The 22075-nt window shown below is 40.8% G+C and overlaps 1 protein-coding gene across 1 annotated transcript in view; it reads left to right on the forward strand.

Moving 5' to 3' along the window:
* Positions 1-22075, forward strand: part of birc6 (baculoviral IAP repeat containing 6) — a gene marked incomplete in the record, with an annotated part of 114724 nt that overhangs the window by 92150 nt on the left and 499 nt on the right. Inside the window, 6 exon segments of the mRNA XM_062429848.1 lie at positions 168-313; positions 2968-3078; positions 3675-3892; positions 6939-7100; positions 9135-9212; positions 11445-11633. Coding sequence (XP_062285832.1) covers positions 168-313; positions 2968-3078; positions 3675-3892; positions 6939-7100; positions 9135-9212; positions 11445-11633 — 904 coding nt within the window.

Genomic DNA, 22075 nt, shown 5'->3' on the forward strand with positions numbered 1-22075 from the left:
TCTGTCCCATCTTGATCTATTAAAACTCTTCCAGGATGGTTATCATGTTGAATGTGTGTGATGTAATTGCCTAAAAGAAAAAGAAAAAAAGATATCTAAAATCCAAGTAATCAATCATCTCTCAATACTGCATTATGTCTCAACGTACATCTGTGTGTTTGTTCCAGGTCAAAGAAAGATAAGAGCAAAGGTGTGGTGAAGCCCGATAGCTCAGATCCAGAACCCGAGGGTTTGACTCTACTGGTGCCTGACATCCAGAGGACAGCTGAGATAGTCTACGCTGCTACTACCAGTCTACGGCAGGCCAACCAGGGTATGTATACATCACACACACACACACACACACACACACACACACACACACACACACTGTAGCAGCTGATTTAACATTCTCTATAGTGTTTGTCTTAAATCTCAGTATGAAGACACTCTATACACAATGACATCATCCCCAGCTTAAACCTAGTTTCTTGTAGAATTTAGTTTGGGATGCACTCAAATACATGTGCTACAGTATTTTCTTTCTCTGTTCTGTCCCTGACTTAAAAACCTTTGTCCCCTTCTTTTTAACTTGATCTAAATTACCATCAAAGGTCCCAATGCTGTTATCCTTCCTTCCATTTTTCTCTTCACACCCTCATCTGTTGTCTGCGTCCTGTCCTCTCAGTGCAAGGACAAGATAATGGCTCTCTAAGTTTAGCTTTACTAAAAAGTGTGAATTCCCTCAGCTGTGATTGACTGCAGCTCAACGATTTCATCTTAATCAGGAATACAATTGGCCTGTTTTTGAAAGTCTCAAGCAGGTCACATTCACTCTTATGTATTATAAGTAGAAAGTCCTTTTAATGTAACGTCCACCATAGACTGTGCACTGGAAACTGAAAACGCTCCACAATCCTCTCTGTCATTTTCTGACGCTCTGAAATCTTTCCCGAGCCTCTCAGAGAAGATGAACCGTCTCTTCAAGCCGCTTCACGAGATTCCGACTGTGAAGAATTGTAAAGGGCAAAGTACACATGTCTTCACTTGTTTTTGTACACCGACAAATAAAGATTAAGAAAGAAAGGAGTTTTTTTTTTTTCTAGCCCGCCATTAGTCACCATAAGAAGGCAGCGCCATCAATAAAACGTCCACCGCATGATGAAACATTACACCTCCCCCATTACCGTGTTGCTACACAGTACACAATATTAATTATCCCCCACCCGCCCATTTTCTCCCAGCTCCCTCTAGAGACTTTTTATGCTCAGTCCACATAAACGGCATCTAACTGATCACTTAGGTGTGGAGCTGGCCATTAGATGTGCTGGGACAGTGCATGTGGTGTAAAGGGGGGGGCGGGGGTAAGGATAAAGATCAATGTTATGTCACTTCCCATAAAGAAATCCATATGATAAAGGCCCCAGGAATCACATATTATACAGAGTTGTTTGATGTGGAGCTGGCAACACGAGGGCGTTGACAGATGTATAATCATTTAATTAGTACAAAGGCTTTAAGGATATATCTGTGAGAGAAGTCATGATCAGACATGAGCAGGACAGTATTGAATGGAGAAGGGAAGCATTGATGTATCTGTGCTAGCTGAACAGGCAGAATAAATGAGGATATCAATGGTCCTCACACTCGTACATCATGTGTTTCCAAGGTTGGATTGTTGTGCTGTTCTTTAAATGTTCCTTTTATGTAAGTCGTGTAAGTTCTACTAGCTGTAAATTCCACACACTGATGAAGACTGCGAGGTGTGGTTGAAAGCTTTGTAAAAAGCTAGCAAGTGGATCTTTTTAATTAAGATGATTTTGTCAAACCATAGCAAATATTTAAGAACATAAAATTCTAATGCCAACATATTAATAAGAGTGTTAATGCATTAAATGTTCTACCGTAACGTTCCCATCAACAATTTGAAATGATAATTCCAGTTACTCACAACTTGTTTTTTTTAAAGTGGAACTCTCAAAGATGTTATTTAGTTCTTCTTGGTGACACCATATGACATTAAGAGGTTAATGTAGGTGTGTTTTGGACCTCTTTGGACCTCTCTCACAAAAGCATCGCTCTTAGGGATGTGTAGAGAGCCCGGTATTTGTATTAGTATCTGTATTTGTTGAGGCAGAAAAATGATTTGTTTTTGTATTTGAATAAAAGTGGAAAGAGATAGATAGATAGATAGATAGATAGATAGATAGATAGATAGATAGATAGATAGATAGATAGATAGATAGATAGATAGATAGATAGATAGATAGATAGATAGATAGATAGATAGATAGATAGACTTTATTCATCCTCATTGGGGAAATTCATGTAGACACAAATAAACACATATACATAAATAAATAAGAACAAATAATATATCAGAAAACCTCCAAAATAAAAAAAAAGTAAAATTATGTTAAGAGGATGAAAAAGTTTCTGTTTTTGATTTAATTAAACCTCTAATTTTAGGATATTTAAGTGTACTTAATTCACTAAGCTATTTTGAATGGTATGGTTCCTGCATCGGGTCTTGAACCCTGCTTTCCCGGAACACAGATGACTGGGCTGACCACTCAGCCAAAGCTCAGCTCCAGTAGACACACAGACCTGCAACTATTTATACATCCGTCATAGTGTAATAGTAGAGCAGAGGATAGAGATGGAGGTAGCAACTTAACCTCACTTACAGCTCTACCTCTAGTCACCATGTGACATGTCAGCGTAAGTGAATTGAATGGCGAGTCTATTGAGTTAGGTCCACCTACCCTCTCTGGCAGATCGAAAACACGTCACTAACTGTGCTGCTTATGATTTGAATACATGGTGGGAAAGTCACCACTGACACCTGGTTCATAATGATAATAATACTACGGCCCTGCAGCTTTTCTCACAAGGGAAGGCTTCTAAAACCGATGCTTCTCCGATATGCCCCCACGTTGCTCTGTTTTCACTCTCTTCTTCATGTTTTTTTTGTTTCCCACCTACCAGAGAAGAAGCTGGTGGAGTCTTCAAGGAAGTCATCAAGCCGGCCCAAGCCCCTGTCCATCCTGCGCTCTCTGGAGGAAAAATACGTAGCTGCCATGAAGAAGCTACAGTTCGGTGAGTCGATACATGCGTATGTGTGCATGCACATTTGTATGTTTTCTTTACACAGTTCCGCATGAATGCTGCTAATGCCGTGGAGCATCAATGTCTGTTGATTTTGCTCTGTGCACAAGTCAAAAATACTATGTCACGCACGCACACGTGACTGTCTTTCCTGTCTGTTATGATCCATAAAGCCTTCATGTTAGAGCTCTGAAGGGGAAGCAAGTCCCTTCTCCGCTCATCCCTTTTGTCTTGTCCATCACTCTCCATTCAGCCAAGTCAAGACTAATTACGTTGCTTTCGCTGTGTTGCGATAGATTTTGTAAGCAGCTTGATGTCTGAAGTAACTGCAAGTGACTTGACTGTAAACAGTGTTGTGTCAGTGTGCAGACAGCATAGAGATACGCAGCAAGGCGAGACTAACTCTAACAAGATTCTTTATTGTATCACTGAATATCACAGGCAGCATGATTCAGCCTGAAGTCAGTCAGATTGTTGACATCTTAACTTAACGCAGGTAGTAATGAGAGGTATAAAAGAATAGTCAGATATGTGTACAGCAGGACAATAAGACTGAACTCGGTCTCTCCGGTCTCATCTCTGTCCAGACACCTTCGAAATGGTCTCGGAGGACGAAGATGGGAAATTGATGTTCAAGGTCAACTACCACTACATGTCTCAGGTGAAGAACGCCAGTGATACAAACAGCGCGGCGAGATCCCGCCGCCTCGCCCAGGAGGCCGTCACCCTGTCCACCTCTCTACCCCTGTCATCCTCTTCAAGCGTCTTCGTCCGCTGCGACGAGGAGAGACTGGACATCATGAAGGTAAAGTAACCCTTATAAAAACCGAACAACTCAAGCACTCATAATTGGATTAGACTGTTTGGTTTGTGGTGGAATGTAGCCTGTGATTAATAGAAACCTCTACTTCGAGAAGACCGAACGAGCACTTGCGTCTGCCATAAGGATGTTGTGTACCGCGTTGCTGCGTCTGCTGTTTTCTACCATGCGACTTGTCATCGACAGCTCTTACTCATTCCCCCAGTGACATTTAATAAATGGCTCTCACCCCACAAGTTGATTAATGGCAAAGTCTCCTTTTGCTAAATGTCAAAATCCTCATCTGCTCAGTTTTGGTGAAAGAACACTAGATAAAGGCAGTAGCATAGTCAGAATCAAAATAGAAACACACAAACATCAGTTTAATAGAGCATCATGCATTCCATCAGTTCTTCAGAGAGTGATGGGTGCATAACAATATTACTCTTATATAAGGCAAAAAAAACAGGTAGTTGAGGGGCCGCTGCACTAGACAGCCTTTAAAAAAGAAAGTGAACATCTACAAAGCAAGTATTTTGAAGTATCAACAAAGATCTTAATGGTATTCATTTTACCACATAGAAGATTAGTCAGAATACATTTAAGACCAGCTGTGATCACAAAGTGTACAAATGGAGAGATCTTTAGAATTCCAACCAACAACCACATCAGTGCACTGGTTTATTGTTCAAACCAACCGAAGTGAACTTCTTCCAAGAAAGTGTGACCTAAGGAGCAGCATCAGCAGAACCGGTGAGGTGGAAATCTCATGATCTGTGAGGGGTCAGTAAATCCTTGTACTTCGCCTCTGCAGACTAGCATCAGTACCCGAGCAGCACGTCGCATTTATACAGCGGCACGGTTGTTTCGGTTTTAAAAAGGCTTCTACACCAGATATACCCGACTTTAGCGGGAAGCGCAATAAAAAGTATCGAGTCTGAATGTTAATGTCAAAATAAACTTAATGCATGAGCAGTGCACAGCACTCTAAAGGAATCTTACAAGTGTTGTTGCTGAGTCATCTCAGCAATACAAACCCTTCTAACACTACTCAGGACCAACGTGTGGTTTAGAAAAGGGATGTTTTGCTTTTCATAACATATTCACACTTTATCCTGGAATGTGTCTTATACAGCCTTAGCAGTCCCACCAGGCTGACAGCCGGGTGGCATTCAGCTTTCAGCCTCTAGTTTCTAGTGTCCCCATGGTGATGTGCTTTTTTGCTCATCATACTCAGCAGGAATTTCACATATAATCAGATCATTGAAGTTTTAGAATAGCTAGACATTCTGGGCCGATTTCCCGGACAGGGATTAAGTCTAGTCCGAGACTAGAGTTGTTTCTCAATGGATATTTCCACAGAATCTTGTCTATGACTAGTTTTAATCTCTGTCTGACAAACTGGACCTCCCAAGTTATAGGCAACAAGACTTGATGTAGATTTATTGAAGATGTTTCATCTATCATCGGAAAAGCCTCTTCAGTTCTGACTCACTGGTGAGTCCCAGATGTATTATGTATTATAGGGTCACTCACATTGAGAGTCTTGAAGTCATTAGAATCACATGAGTTTAAGAAGGGATGCCAGGACGTCTGCAGCCCCGTACTTCTTCTGAATGAGGCAAGACCATCAAAGCAGCGTTGGCATGGTTGTTCTTGGTCTGAACGCCTGATAAAAGGTTGTTAAGTGGTGTCATATGCCCCCACCTCTTTTGAGCGATGCTGGTTCCTTCACTCCTCTTTACATCACCTGTCTTCTCTGCCCAGCATGCGTACATTGCTGTCCTCAAAGTGTCACTTGTTCTTCAGATGTTGGTAGACCTCAGAGTCTTGACCTGAGGAGTCAGCCCACCTCTTTCGTTCTCATGTTCAGTGGTTTGCTTTGTTTGAAGAACTGAAGAAGCTTTTTGGATGAGGTCCAAAATGTCTTCACCAAAATTTACAACAAGTCCAGTTACCTTTTTAACTTTTAGATGTCTATAAATGTGCTCATTGGTTGTGGCCAGATTTACAATTAAACGTTTGAGAGCCTGTTGCCACTTTGAGCTTCTCAAGGTACTTTTCCTGGTGAATAGATGAAACACTGCAACCGTTTTCTACAGACAGTTGTCAAGTGGGCTCACTAACCAGCCTAGAGCTTGTACAGAGATGCACATTGGTTGGCAGTTCTTTGCTACTCCTATCCGGGGCACAAATTGGCCCGGACTGCAGAACAGGCAGCCATTATATAGTGTAGTCCTACCTTTTTTTGTGCCCTTTAAAGGAACTTTGTCTTTACACACTGTATGTTCAGTGCCTTCTCTGACATAGTTGCTCAGCCTGGCTAACTACCTAAAGTCTTATAAGTCTGCCAGTGTTGGCAGGGTTCAGTCACACTCCATCAAGCTCCGTCTTCCCCTCTAGGAAGTCTTAAGTTTCACTCAAAGGACACCATCAGACTTCTACCACATCCATCCTTTAAGTCCAAATGTTGTGTAAAGTCATCCATCTGATGTCTGTATTCTGAATGCAGGCAGAAATGTTCTACCTTTTCAAACCCTGAAACTACCAAAGTAGTACTACAGCTTCTTGGATCCATATTCAACCTTAAATCCTTGAAGCTTATCTTGTATATATTGATAGTGTCTGCTATTAAAAGGTATTGGTGCTTTAGTATAGCTGTATATATTTACATATACGTTCATATCCTTATAACAGTTTTGAAGTGCTTGTGATTCTTTTGATTAATGAGCTAATCTCATTTAGTGAGAAAATAAATTGGATTTTGCAACAAAAGCCATGAGTGCTGTAAATAGAAGTGGCCTCTTTCTTTCTGCTAATTTCACCCTTAGCCTCGTTGTTGATTACATTGTTGTGACTTTGGAAAAGCCCGTAAGAAAGTCGTCACCATTTACCCATTATTATTTTGCCGTTTCGCCCTTTGTTTAATCCATATTTACTGTTATCAGTGCGTCCACCTTTCTTTAATTAACCTTCTTTCAGTGTGTGATTAATAGCTCCCCCTCTTTCGGGCTGTCGGTGTAATACCCTTTTCCCCTCTTTGCGTCTACAGGTTCTCATCACGGGTCCAGCTGACACACCGTACGCCAATGGCTGTTTCGAGTTCGATGTGTATTTTCCCCAAGACTATCCCAACTCTCCTCCACTGGTCAACCTGGAGACCACCGGTGGACACAGTGTGCGCTTTAACCCTAACCTCTACAATGACGGCAAAGTGAGTTAAAAAAAAGTTTGTTCATGTTTATCTTCAATCGAGTAAATGTGATGGAGGATTTTGTCCTTTTATCTGATAGCTGCATTTTACATCAAAAAATGCCCCAATGCTTCCCAGAGTGACTGTTTTAAGTTTTGATAGTCATAGTCATGAGAATGTGTACATACTGTTGAAGTCAGCCTGACTTACTCTTTCTGGTGATGTAGAGTACTGTGCAGTATATCCGTATGGAAGTTTACAGCTGCCAAAATTAAAAGGATTTCATTTTTGAATCCAAAACATTGAAATAAAAATCTATTTGAAATTTAATGTAATTGCTAAATTTAATTAATTAATTAAATTACATCTTTTTTTAAATTGCCAAACAATTGTACACCTACCCCTTAAACATATCACTGCCATAATTATAATGAAATTGAAAATGAAATGAACAATCTATACCTGGAAAATACAATTGCAAAGTGAACGTTTAAAGTTGAGCTGAAAAGAAAATTAAATGGAAATTGACTTTAGTCTGATCATTTTCATAAAGGAATGATTCCTCCAATCTGTCAGTCATAGATCAAAACCACTAGGTGGAAGGTTTGATTGGCTAAAAATGTGTGTATGAAATGACACTATTCCACTGTTTTGGTTTCTGACCTGCCATGTCTGGCTTGTATGATCACATTTTAATCCTGTCATACATCATACCCACATAAATAAAAAAAAATCATTTCAATTTGATTAGATTGTTTAATTTTGATATTAGCATCCATAGACTTCCATATGTCTGTTGAGACACATATTGCACTTAAGATGAAAATTCATAAATCATCAAAGATCATATAAAGGTGCTCCTAATAACCTCAGATCTTGTTAAGAGTAGTCCAGTTTATAATCCTCTTTATGTTTGAACAGGAACCAACAAAACAAGTTTAAGTTGCATTCAAAATGTATAGTAAAATGAGGCTAATATATTTTTAAAATAATAGTATGGTTACATGCCTAGCTAAGACATGTAGTGACTATAAAGGAAGTATAAACCAAACCAAAAAGAGCCCAGCTGAGAGGGTTGACTTGCAGTCTAACTCAAACATCACAGACTGTCTATAGTGAGCAGAATAACCTGCCTAGTTGTCCATCAGGCACCCAAGAAGTGGTGTTGAAGTGTCAAATTAATCTAGTGTATCTGAAGATCTTCCCAGGTCTGCAAAACGTCCAGTTTTTTATTTCAACTTGACATTTGGAAGTGGACATCCCTCCAGGCTTCATCCAGATATGTTATAAAATGTACGTAGCTCCTCCACTGTGGCCCTGGCTTCCTTCCATTGAGGAGATGGGGTCAAGGTCCCATATATCTCACCCCATCTGCAGCACTTCATTAGGCAGCCACTGACAGTTCACATGTATTTCCATAATGGGCCCAGACAGCTGCTATAAGAAATACCTGGGGCTTCCCACTCCAGTGGTACGGCTAGCTGCCACTCGGCACACTGATAAGGGACAAACAGACGGTTAAAAGGAAGGAAAAAAATTGTGAGGCATGCAGCAGTTGTAATTTCATCAGTATAGTCACATAGACACATTTCTAGCATGTATACCACAGCAGTTATTGCCTATGCCCTTCCCTAGATGGGCCTTTAAAGTCAAAATTGATAAAGCCATTCTGCAGTCTTCAGGTCTTCTTCGTAGCTGAATTAATTAAAAAAAAACAGGTTTCATTTAATATTGAATGGATGCAATCAGCTGGTGATCCATTTTATACATGCCAGGTGATGCATGAGAACATTTTTACATCTAGCAAATATCTGTAGTTGCTCGCCTCCGTGGTCAATTTGTTGATTTGTACTGAAATCACGTTGCTGACAATCAGAATGCACAGTTAGATAAAGCAGGTTATAAAGGCAACCCTTGAAGATCAAGGTGTAGCAACCAGTATAATGGCTGTGTTCAGGCTCGATGCATGGGGGGTATATTCCATTTTACTGGAATTGATTTCTTGTTGGGGGAGGTTTCTGTGTGTGTGATATTTGTGTGTATTTTCCTCCTCAGGTATGTTTAAGTATCCTCAACACATGGCATGGGAGACCAGAGGAGAAATGGAACCCGCAGACCTCAAGCTTTTTACAGGTGAGCTACAGATCCATCACGACGGAGTCACCCGTCTGAACGGATCAGCAGGGCCGTTGTCTGAGTCTTTGTGTCACAGGCTATAGTTTATCACTGCCCTGTCATTACACTGCCAGGGGCTCTGTATTAATGGGCTTTGGTGTTTCGACAGCTGACATGAAGGATCCTTTTTAAAGTCATGTTATTATTTAGCTCTGGTGACAAGTGTGTGTGGGTGTTAATCAAACCAAACACAAACCAGTATCATTTGAACCTCCAGGGGGGGGGGGGGATGCCTGCTTACACACATCATTCTTCTTGAAGTCAGTCGGTTGGCATAGATTGCACATTTGGCCCAGGTGCCATCTGTTTTTAGCTGTGATTTAGTAGACAGTTTTCACTACTCGTGCTGAAAATCCTCAGTTTGTAGTCTCGTCAGAAGCGTGTTCCTGACAGGTTGAATTAAATGCAACTCAACTCAAATACAACTCAAACTCTTAAGAAAAGCTTGTTATCAAATGATTGAGGGTTTTGGGCCTGGAAAATGTAATTGCAGAAAGAGTTACACAAAAAAAAAAGAAGATGGCTAGGATCTCTCTGCCAGTAGAACCATAAAGAATAATGATACGCAAACAGACTTTGATGATGCTGAAATCCTGGTTTTTAAGGCTGAATTACAGTAAATTGATGTTATTAATAGCTCTTCTATTATCTGCCTTTATCCACTTAGTCTTTATGTCCATATTACTGATGATTATTTATGAATAATCTCATTGTGTAAATATTTACTGAAAGGACCGATAGTCATTTCTACAATATAGCTGCGAAATTGCTATCTGATATTTAGTCAAAAATCGTGATGGTGATATTTCATTTGTCTATATCGCCCAGCCCTAAATCCAAATCCATCCAAGAAACCAATGTTTTTGAGAAATATGTCCAAAAGTGTGCACCCCCATTCGTACAGTTCTCATTCTCTCTAAGACAACAGGCTATTTGCCCCCCCCCCCCCCCTTCTAGTGTAGCCATTCAGAACAGATAGAAATAAGATGAGAATGAGAACGCTACAAGATGGACAAATATTCCTGCCTGCTGCGTGAGCCGCATTTCTACTGCTGATTTGTTATAGAGCTGCAGTGTTGAATAATAATTGACTGTGTTCAAATGGAATTTATGGGTAAGTGAATATATTTGCTAACCAAAAAAAGAAAGAGAGTTCATTTATTAGTGTTTTCATTGCCTAAAGCCTCGAGGGTTTCCACTTACAGTGTGTTCAACAGATAAAGTGCAGCGTTACAGTATTAAGGGACTGTAGCACATTCAAAGCACTTCACAGCCTCATGGATAAACACAGCATGTTGACACACATTATCAAATGTTTGCCACACACACACACACCAGCAATTCATTTTCCATATATATTGATTCATCAACAAGCAAGCCAGAGCCCTTGGAAATGGATCCCTCCTCCCTCCCTCCCTTTTTTTTATTTATTTATTTATTTTTTAATATAATTCCGTCATTTGCAGGGTTAAGGAGTGCATAGAGATGTCTCCATTAATTATCATTCCGGTTAGCGTGCTGCGGATCAATAATGGAAAATAAAGGAGGTTGGTGAACAGGAGATGGGGGGAGTGGGCTGGGATCAACCAGCCATCAACTTGGGTGGATATCGGCTCTGAAAATCTGGCAAACCAGTTTCAGAGGGACAGATCACATCAGTTGAAGGTCATTGGTAAACGCTCGGGTATTTTCAAGTGCACACCGTCCAGCTTCAATGTGGCGGGGGCTTGCAGGCAGACCTCTAAGCCCACGATTGTCATCGTTGGTAATGTAGTGGCTTGGAACGTACAGAGTGATGTAGGAGGACGTCCTTAGTCTCCTTGAGACAGGCCAAGGCATTAATCGGGCTGTTAATAAAGATATATTAAAGGATATATCTTTATGAGGCCAAAATATTCCCTGCTTTTGTCAGACTTAGTGTCCACCACTGCCAAGATCATTTTGGAGCTTTTGGATATGGAGGACAGTGAGGGGAGGTCTGAGTAATTCACCAATAGATCAGGATTACACCTAAATATTCCTAACTCATTGGACACATTGAATGTATTTTTCATCCAATCTCTTTGGAACTCCAGACCATGCAACGCTTTCTATCATCTAAGTACTTCTCCTGGACCACTTTGGGAATCCTGTATATTTATATCTCATAATTCTCCCTCGTCTCTCCTTTCATTCTTCAATGTGTTATAGGTGCTAGTGTCGGTGCAGTCCCTCATCCTGGTGGCTGAACCCTACTTCAACGAGCCAGGGTACGAACGTTCCCGTGGAACGCCCAGCGGCACCCAGAGCTCACGGGAATACGACGGCAACATCCGGCAGGCCACCGTCAAATGGGCCATGCTGGAACAGATGCGCAACCCCTCGCCATGCTTCAAAGAGGTAGGAAACCATCGTATTATAAAGACCCACATACTCATTTAGACCCTTCACACTCTTGACTTTAACCTGACTTGAGGCTGATCTCCAAGAAAATGTTCAATTCTCCAAGAACTGAACATCTAGAGGGGTGGTGGTTCTTACATCAAATAAAGATGGTACTTTAAAATAAAGTGCATTACAGAAAGCTTTTGATTGTGCCTCTTAAATAAAGTGCTCAGTTTTGGAAAAATAGTAATTAGTACTTAGTTTCTGAGGGCTGCTCCACTTTTACCGTAATAGCTGGAGAAGCTGCGCCCGTTAAAATAGAAACGCTCTGACAAAGTTTAACAATCCTCAATATTTCATCAGTTACAGGTCTGGGTCAAGATAGGACGGCGTCTGGGTCCAGATCTGGACTGCAGTCCACCTATTAGTGACCCCTTAACTAGAAGTTCTCCAGGAATTCTTAGACTTAATACATTTTTAATGAGCAATGACCATGCTAAATGTTTAAGAAAGCATAAAGAATCAGGATGTAGATGAGTTAGATCAGAAGATAAATAGATCTATATAAGAAGCAAACACCCTTAAATATTTAGAAGCTGCTGAAATGTAGCTATTATCCTAGCAAACTTAGCAAGACTGCCTAATTCTTTTTTTGAGTGCATGGACTAATTCTACAGTCCTGTTTAATTGTTCCTCTCACTGTTAAAACTAGTACTAAACAATACCAAATAACCACACCTACATTTAGATACATTTATTTAGTTCACAGGGCAAAGAAAAAACTCAATTTAAAAAATAAAATGTAAACCACATCCTGTCAATCTTGAAGATCCATATCCTTGAGTCTGACCTGAAATGTAATGTCTTCTGGATTGATGCCATCACGACATAAACAGGACATCCCAAATTCATCAAGACTGTTTATAACCTCAGATCTTCAATGTGACTCATACTCACCGCCGTCAGCCAAACAGCTCTCTTTAAATGACACATACCGTATGTTTTAAGATGAGGTACGACCAGGAGAAAGTTATCAGTATGTAGATGATGTATTGATTGATGTATGATGGCTGCTGTTCACCTCCACTCTCAGTTCAAAGTTACATTGGAATACAGAATCATCCCTATAATATATTAGCCACATACCTCTGCCCTACTAGACATATTTCCACCTATTTCAGTCCAGAAATCAAAACAGGAAAAAAAAAAAATCCTCCTCTCCCCAAGGGCTGTTTGGACACGCTCTCTGATAATAAATTCCCCTCTTATTAATTCCTCGGTAGATGACATCGTCTGGAGGTTGGCCTATCCCTCCTGCCCCCCCCCCCCCCCTCCCAACCACCACCACCTCTCTTCCTCACAGGTTTTTTGATTTCCTGAGATCCTTTAAATGGTCCGTGGTGAGACGGATAGTGCTGGGGAAGATAACAATCTTTCAACCTGCTCATCCAGAGCAGACTCATTCAGAAATGTCAAGAAAGAGGAACGGAGGAACAGGGGCGCTTCAGAGAGGAAAATGAGAGCGAGGGGGAGGGGGGAGGGGGCGAACACAAGGAGAGATAGAAAAGTGATCCAATCACCTTGTCAGGATTACATGAGGAAAACACAAACTGTAGTAAACATGAAAATACTGTGATGTCACGCAAAGGTTTCCGTAGGGACAGTTGGAAGCTTGGATGTGGGTTTGCTGCTCTGAGTTACTGAAGACATCAGAAAATATCTAATTGTGATAACTTTTAATTCATCTCCAGGCTTGTGCTGAAGGTCCCCACACATCCTTAAAAAGTCTTCATTTTTTATATATTTGACACACTAAACATGTGTTAAAATATCTGGAATTGTAGGAGTTACGGTATTAAATTTGATTTGAGTGTAATTATATTTGTTCAGTTTGTTATTCATCATTATTTTACATAAACCAACCAATCAACTTATTAATTAAAGTGAAAAATAATCAGTATATAATGAAACATATATAATGAGTCCTATATATAAATGACTTTAATGAGCTCCATTTCAACCCAAAATCCTGCTATTGTATAATTATATGTCTCATAATATATCATGTATGAGCAATGGTTTTATTTCTTTCCTTAAAGAGGTTTTAAAAAGGTCTTAAAAGTCATTATATGTGTACTTAAAAAATGTGCAGATACCCTGGTCACCTATCACAACCTGAGGAGTAGTGAGCACAGTAGAAATACCAGTGTTTATGTTTCATTGCATTTCCTTTAAATCCCATGCACCTTTCACAACTGTTTAAAGCATGCTAGGTTTTAAAGTTTGTCTCAGAAGGACTTGTTAGATAATCCATCACAGTGAGCATCTTGCTTAGTAATGCATTCAGATTTTTAGAAATCTGCACTGCATAATTACACAGTCACTTTATCAAAACTAGTTAGGTGATTTATCAAATGTGTCACTGAATTAAACAGAGCTGCAGGTTTGTAGATGTACTGTAGTTTTCCAGAATTTATTCAGGATATGTATAAAATATTATTTGTATGGGGAACCTTACTTTCCTTATTCTCTCCTTAATCTACAGCCAGCACTGCTTATATTTCTGAGGGATCAGAAGGTGAAATATTATAAATCTATCTGGCCTCTGCACACAGGCGATGCTGGGATTTAAAAAAAGAGGAGAAAAAAACTGTGTCCGTGACATCACTGAGCCAGTCTGTGAAATGGACCGTTGGACCGAAAGATATTGAGGGGGACATAGTAGTACTTGGCAATGCCCACCCGGCTGAGCAATCTCTCACATACGCACACAGAAATTCAATTAAGCCTGGTGAGATACTCCCATGTGCTTTTCTCACCACTGGCCTTTTAACACCTTTAAGCCTTAAGCTGAGACAAACATGCACACAGAGGAAAACAACCAGCCATGAACCTAATGGATTTAGTAGTTGTCCCTTTCTTGCTGATAACCATTCCAAAACATTTAGACATCTAGAATGTACTCAAATGCTTTTTCTTGATGTGTATGAGTCAATGATGATGATGGTGATGCAACCTAGTGTCAATTGGTGTAAGCAGTATTTTTTCATAACAATCTGATTATATATACAGGAAAATAAACAAACTAAAATGTGAAATATATATATAATCCAGTTTAGCAATGCTACACTATGTAACCCGTTTTACATCATTTGTCAAAACTTATTAAGGAAAAACTTGTTATTTTTAGGATGTGTCCTTTCCTTTTCATTTGAGGTTTTAAAATGAAGTTATTATTTTAAGATGTGCACCTAAATACACTGTAGGTGGATAAAATATTTAATATTTATACCACTTTTGTGGTTACACCATTTGACATTTTCAGGAGCATTCAGTCTTACTTTTGGTAAAAAAAAATGGTGCAAATGTCCTTTCAAATGAAACTAGTTTTAAAGATATGTTTGAACTGACCCATATATGAATGACTCAGTAAATGAATAAATCACCTATTATGAGAGCATCTCTATAACTTAATATTACCTCTTAAGCTATAATTCATGGTTTAATAAATTGATTGCATTTCTCATTAAAGGAGAAATGAATAACAGTACTGCCATAAGAAGGTAAGAAAATGGCACATTACATTTAATATGTGCCATCCTTCAGGCTTGTTGCTGATGTGACAGCATTCAATTTAGATTCAACCCAGAGCTGTGTGGTAGTGTCATATGAAATGTAAAGTACAGTCAAGTGAGATTTCTGCTGTAGCTATGACTGAGATTAGTTAACTCCACATTTATCACAATTGGAAGAAATATGATGATTTTGAGTTCTGTAACTTGCAATAACTGGGACAGCTACATCAAACTCATCCGTGCTCTCGGCCATTTTCGTGGGAATTTTCCCGTCATTGTTATTCATGGATGTAGCCAGCTGTCTAAGCTATGTTGAAAGATGTCAATGAGCACGACAGAATCATTGAACATTTAGAGATGTGGTGCTGTGACTCAGAGGTCAGGAACCACGCCGCAAATCATTTCCTCAGTTCCGAAATATATTGAGTCAGAAATATTCCAACAGTCAGTCATTCCCCAGAAACTAGAGTCAACTTGTGTTTTTTGTTCTGGTCAACCCACATCAATGGGTGTTTGGTGGTGTGGTAAGTGGTAAAGGACTTCAGCAGAGTACAAATAACCTGTCAAACAGCTGGAGCATACAGTGAGACATTCAGTGTTTTTTTGGCTTACATCTGCTGTCTTTGATGCTGAAGATGCAGCGATGTCTGCTGACATGGTGGTCCCTACCGCAGCTGGGCCGATGTGTCTAGATACTGACACAGTCAAGTCTCTCACTTGTCTAAGCACATCCTGTCACTCCTCATAAGGCAGCGCTTTAACGATTTGAATCTTTGACACTGAAATGTGGCAGTTATATGAGCGGAAGTGAGAAGCATCCTCTCAGTGACCCTGTCTCGATGCTCCGGCACTGATACACACCACATCTGCCAGGTCTCGCTTTTTCGGCTCGCGGCGTCGTTTTCTGTTTGGAACGGCAGTACATCATTATATGTACTGTCCCTCCAGGTCTTTGGAGGCTTTCTTCAACAACGACTGGAAATCAATAGAGTTGCTCCACTTGTCCTAGAAGATGTCCTCCATATGAACCAGCCGGCCTCCGTCTTCTCGTAGCTGTCGGATTTCGGTGTACAGCTTCATCAGATGCCTCCATATCAACCTTTGCTGTTCCAGCTGGTCTCTCACGCTTGATGAATAACAGCAGGCTCTTAGCTGGTACCAGCTCCACTATTCTCTAATCCCTGTCACCAGCCTCTTGCATTTATACATCATGTTGACCTCATTTTGAACACTGCATCCTTATCACAGAAAATGTGTTGACAATATGAGCTGAGCACAGGATTCAGTATTTGTTGATGTAGGCACAGACCTCCTAAATATGCTAATAGGATTCCTTTGTCTACTAATTCTGTATTTGGTTGGCTCTGAAAATGTCCTATTTTCTTCACTCTACTGTAAATGTCCACTGTGGTAATGAGAGCCCGACTGATATATCAGTCAGCCAATAATGTCCTATCATAGATATATCGGCATCGGTGTATACTGTACGTTGTCTGATATGTTCCGATATGAGGGATTTACCACTTATATATCTATAAGATTATATAAATGATATTATTTTTTACCTGTCAGTATCGGCATCGGCCCCCAAAATCCAGTATCAGTCGGGCTCTAGTAGTAATAATGCGACTCCACAGCCACCATCTATCACTGAGCTCTGCTGACTAATGGAAGCGTATATGTCGTGTCGTTGCACTCGTCTACCCACATATACATCATCTCATATATTCATTTCTTTTCAAGTCCACCATCATTTGTACATTACAGTAAAAAGTTTGCTTTAATGGAAGAGATCTTTCTTGATCATAGTTGTTTTTTTTAGTTTGCTTTTAACTATTCATCCTAAGTTCAAATGTTCATAACACATTCTATGAACTGATTGATGGTCTAGAGTAGACCACACTTTGCTTGAGGAGGGGTCAGTCAGTCAGTAAGGTTGCTTTCCATCCAATCACCTCAGCAGGTGAATGCACTGATAGATTAGCTATCCATGGCACATTGTTGGTAATTTTGTCATCTTTGCAAGCAAGATTTAGTGGAATATTTCCTTTAGATGCTGAATATATCCATGATCTCCGGTGGATACATTCTCAAGAATTGAAAAATCAGACATATATTGAACTGAAACGTAACCTTGGAAACAGCAGATTGACAAAACAGTCAACTCAGTGTCTGCTTACTAGCTTGCTCCAGAGTGATCAGCTATATCAGAGGGTAGAATTTGAAGCTGTAGATGTTCAGACTATTTCATTTTTTTCTGATCACTTTTTTTTACTGTTTCCAGGGTTACAAACTCTTTATCTCGACCTTTAAGCCACCACACACAAAAGTCCTAAAAGTGTTCAGGAAAAATGTAAAGCTTGATATGGCTGAAAGCTACAGAGCAAGCTAAGTTGAGGTTGGGTTGTCTGAGTGTAATGGAAACTGTGGCCTTCTGCTAGACAGCAATACTGATACAGTTTCATATAACTGCATTTTTTTGTACAGAATCCTTTCAACTCTGTGCTCTCAAATCTTGCATGTTGTCAGATGTACATTTTAACATTTTTATTAGCTTCTATTTATGTAGCAAGTCATTCTCATCATCGAGACTTCAAATGCACACACATTGCAGTTCCGTGGGTCCGTGCTAATGATGCTAGTGTTTTTCTGCTCGTATAAGCATGGGATTAGTGGGATCCAATAGCATGGACATTTTATTTTTGGTGAGCGTGTGTGAGAATCCAGTGTTCCGCGTGCTATTTATAGGAGGAGAGCTCGAGAATGGAGCACGGGCTTGAATTATGGAGCAGCAGATTGTCAGGTGGAATTAAGGACAATGGGTCGCATGTTAAAATATGGATCATTGTGTGTTTGTGAGAGAGGGAAAGAATGAGAGTACACTTGTAAATGTGCTTGTTTGAGGTAAGGAAGGCCAAGTTACGTGTTTATCATATTCACATCTGCTATAGACAGACGTCCTAAAGCTCGACAGCATCTCAGGCTAATAGCACCGACGCTCACCCCCCCCCCTCCTCCCCATGGCTCAGTTTCATAGGATGAGGGTCAATGTCACGGACCGGACCATTTAATTCATAGCCGTAGGAGAGGACGGGCGGTATGTGACGGATCAGGCTGTGCAAGTCGCATCGGAGGTTGAATCCACTTCCATATATTGTTGGGCTGACGTCTGGAGGCCGTGTGGATCTAGAGCTGGACTCGGTGAACTCGCCACGGCCGCACAGAGGAATTGCCGCCTAACGCGCTCACGTTTATCTCTCGAGTCAATGTGTACAGAAACAGTTTGAGTCCCACGCACAAAATCCTTCCCATTCACTGCGTACAGTATCACATAGTAACACTCTCTCTCACACAGCACAAAGCAGAAGGAAGCTGTCCTGACAGGGAATCGGATCGTTCCGTTGAGTACTCTGTATCGCTGCATTATTGATTGGTTTGAGAGAGACATCTCCGTCTTGGTGGAACTTGGTGGTCACCTTTTCATTAAGAGTGTCTACATGTGTGACGAGCTGTAGAATCCTGGAGGTGGCAGTTCAGCAGATATAGTGGTGTCTGATGGAACGGAAAGGCTTTCCAGCTTTATTAACCTTCATAGAAAGTGAGATAAAAACATGAAATGTTGAACTTGATGAAGCTAACACAGGTACTTCCTCTGTAATGTCTCTTTTGAGCCTCCCTCTGGTGTTACCATCACCATCATACTCCAGTAATGTCATAGGTAAAAAAGTGTCTCAAGATCTGTTCTCAACTAAAACACCACTTTGGATTCCAGGCAAATACCTTTCCTCTCCTATCCTCTGTTTCCTATGACAGTGTATTAGGGCCATATATGTAATAAAAAATAATAAGGAATACAAAAAACTGACCTGGAGTAGAGGGGCTAATATTTCAAGAAAAAAAAGAATTTCTGACATTTAAGTAGAAAAAACTTCTATTCTCTGATATTATAAAGTGGCAAATTTGCAAGAAAACCCCCCCACAAATATCTGAGAAATAAACACGGATATTCTCTGACGTTATAAAGTCGCAAATTTGGGAGAAAAAAAAACCTCATAAAAAGGTGTTTTATTCTGCCAAGCAGTCACATAGCCTCACTTTGCAACACTGGAGATGTAGCTTGTCGTGCTTTATGCTGCTATGGAAGAAATCAAAATTGTACTTTTCAGTTGGGTTTAGCAATAATGAGATGCGTACTATCTTAGCCCAGAATCACCAGATCATCCTAAGCATCCAGACTTTGAAAAGATATTGAAAGAAACTGGGGGAAAAAAACGCATCTGGATGAGGTGATAGCTTTTGTTCACCAGGAGCTGCAACAGACCAGGCAGATGGAAGGCTATCACTGGTAACATCTACAGACAGTTCAAATGGGTTTTGTGGTCCAGCAAGACACCATACTCGTGATTATCAAATTAATCCATCCTCAATGTGTATAGAAAAACTCATAAATGTATAATATCAGAATCAGAAACAATATCCCAGTTTTTTTCTCATAAATTTACAGCTTTAATCTCACAAATTCTGAAATGTTTTCTCAAAATATTAGAAGGTCGTACAATGCAAAATAAATCAGAGTCCAAAGTGTGATAAATGCCACCAAGGACCAGCTCTGCCCACATGTCCTGCCCAATCTCTACTTTGGAAGTCTGCTAACATCCTCACCATTAGTTAGTCTGTTTGGTGTCAAACCCACTGACCATTCACTGCCATCATACTTGGCTCAACTTGTAGCTTTTCTCACATTGTGTTATTCTGATGCACTGGAAGAGTCCCCCCCCCCCCTCTCAATGCCCAATGGATGAGGGATGTTCTATCTTTTGTGAAATTAGAAAAAAATGAAACACTCCCTTCATGGCTTTAAAATAAATGTTCTAAAATGTGTTCAGTCATACATGTGAGAGTTGTTTTTTTAAAAAGTTGTGAGTGGGTCAGGGCTATGGTCAGGGTTACCTCAGCACTCTACTGATGGAATACTTAAAAACCAAGAATAAGGAACCTTTTAATGGCTACGTGATTCACTCGCACACCCTTGACCCTTCATGTTTCCAGCATGTTTCCTTGGCTCTTCTTCCTCCCTCGCTTGCCCTGTGGAATAATGAGTGGATGGCATTACCTCAAAGGTCACTGAGTTTATCTCGAAGCCGGGCTCTCCATCAGAGGACCTCGTCTCTGACTGCACACATGAGCGAAATGTACTTGTGTGGACGTTTCTCCACGTACCTGTGTCTGTGTGTGTGTGTGTGTGTGTGTGTGTGCATTAAGACATGTATTTCCTGAAAGGTCATTTGTCAAAACGCCCTAATCTGACGTTTGCTCCGTGATCAGTGGATGGTTTGCATATAGAGCTTCCTTCCCAGCTGTGATCGATGGCCGTGTCCAAATGCCAAAAGTCAAACGGCTGCCGGTCGTCTCTTCATAGCCCCCCTGAGGGGAAAACAACCGCTTTAAACAACTACATGTCTGAACATGCCCACGCATAATGTCAGGCATGTGCTTCTGTCTTTATGACTCTCATCAGGGACCCTGTATGGACTTTGTGTCCCGATGCTTCTCTGTTGTCTCAGCCCTTCAAGAAAAGCTGTGTTTACCACACATGTGTGACCTTGAAACGTTCCCCCCCTCAGCTGGGGGACTGTCACCCACACTTCACTGGATGTAACTTAAACAGCAGAGAGAGAGAGAGAGAGTGAGTGGGGGGTTGGGTGAGAAGAAGGGGTAAGACGGAGGAAGTATCAAGACAGATGGAATGAAGATGGAGGGAGCAGAGGGGGATGGAAGGAAGAGGGAGATTAAAGAGCTCCTCAGTACCTCTCTGCTGCCTCATCTCCTCCCTCCCCTCACCTCCCCTCACCTCCCCTCTCCTCTCCTCTCCTCTCCTCTCCTCTCCTCTCCTCTCCTCTCCTCTCCTCTCCTCTCCTCTCCTCTCCTCTCCTCTCCTCTCCTCTCCTGGTAAACAGCAAATCAACAGCCAACCATAATACCTAATCCACTCCCTCCAACCAGCAGAACAGCAGCTACACACACATCCAGCACAGAGTTCACTGCATACTGATGCCTCTGCCCTGGCGATTGTTGCTAGGAAGCCACACGGAGGGGAAGCAGGGGGAGTCGAGCGAAGATGATTGACATCGTTCACGGAACGGTGTCGTACATATGATGTCAGAGTGTGACTTCAGCAGTAGTGGTAATAAACACTCTGTCAGTGATGGAGAGACAAACTGAGAAGTTGATTGTTTTCACTGTCAAAGAGAAATGAGTATTGTGTGTGTGCTGTGAGCTTTATTACATACATAGTAGAAGGAGAGAATAATGTCCTGTCAGTTATTTCATCGTCTCGAGTCGCTCCGCTCGCGTTCGCCGTCGTGAGCCGAGCTGCAGACATTTTCTATAAACCGGCACACCTCCAACACATCATCGAGGTAAACAACTTGTTTCACCTCGCTGTAGCGGAAGAGTGTGAGTGTTTTCCATTGCTCACAGCTGTGTGACGGCTAGGCTCAGCGCTACTAAACACAGAAGTTGACTGTCATTAGAGAAATGTGGTCAAATCTTTGGTTGTAAATCCAAAACAGTGGTGTGAGAAACAATTAGGACTAAAGTAAATGTTAAATGGACTGTAATTATATAGAACTTTTCTATTCACAATGCTTTAACATTACGTCTCATTCACTCATTCACACACATTCATACACTGATGACAGGAGCTACCACACAGGGTGCCAACCTGCTCATCAGGAGGGAACCAATATTCATTCTAGGGGTGTAAATGACAAGTTTCTTCATGATACTGTATTATATTGATTCAATGGACAATATCACAAATTCTAACATGATACGATTTTGATTGGATTGGATTCAGGAGGCAGTGATCTGATTTAACAC

Source organism: Scomber scombrus, chromosome 12 (assembly GCF_963691925.1).
Source record: "Scomber scombrus chromosome 12, fScoSco1.1, whole genome shotgun sequence".
NCBI lineage: Eukaryota > Metazoa > Chordata > Actinopteri > Scombriformes > Scombridae > Scomber > Scomber scombrus.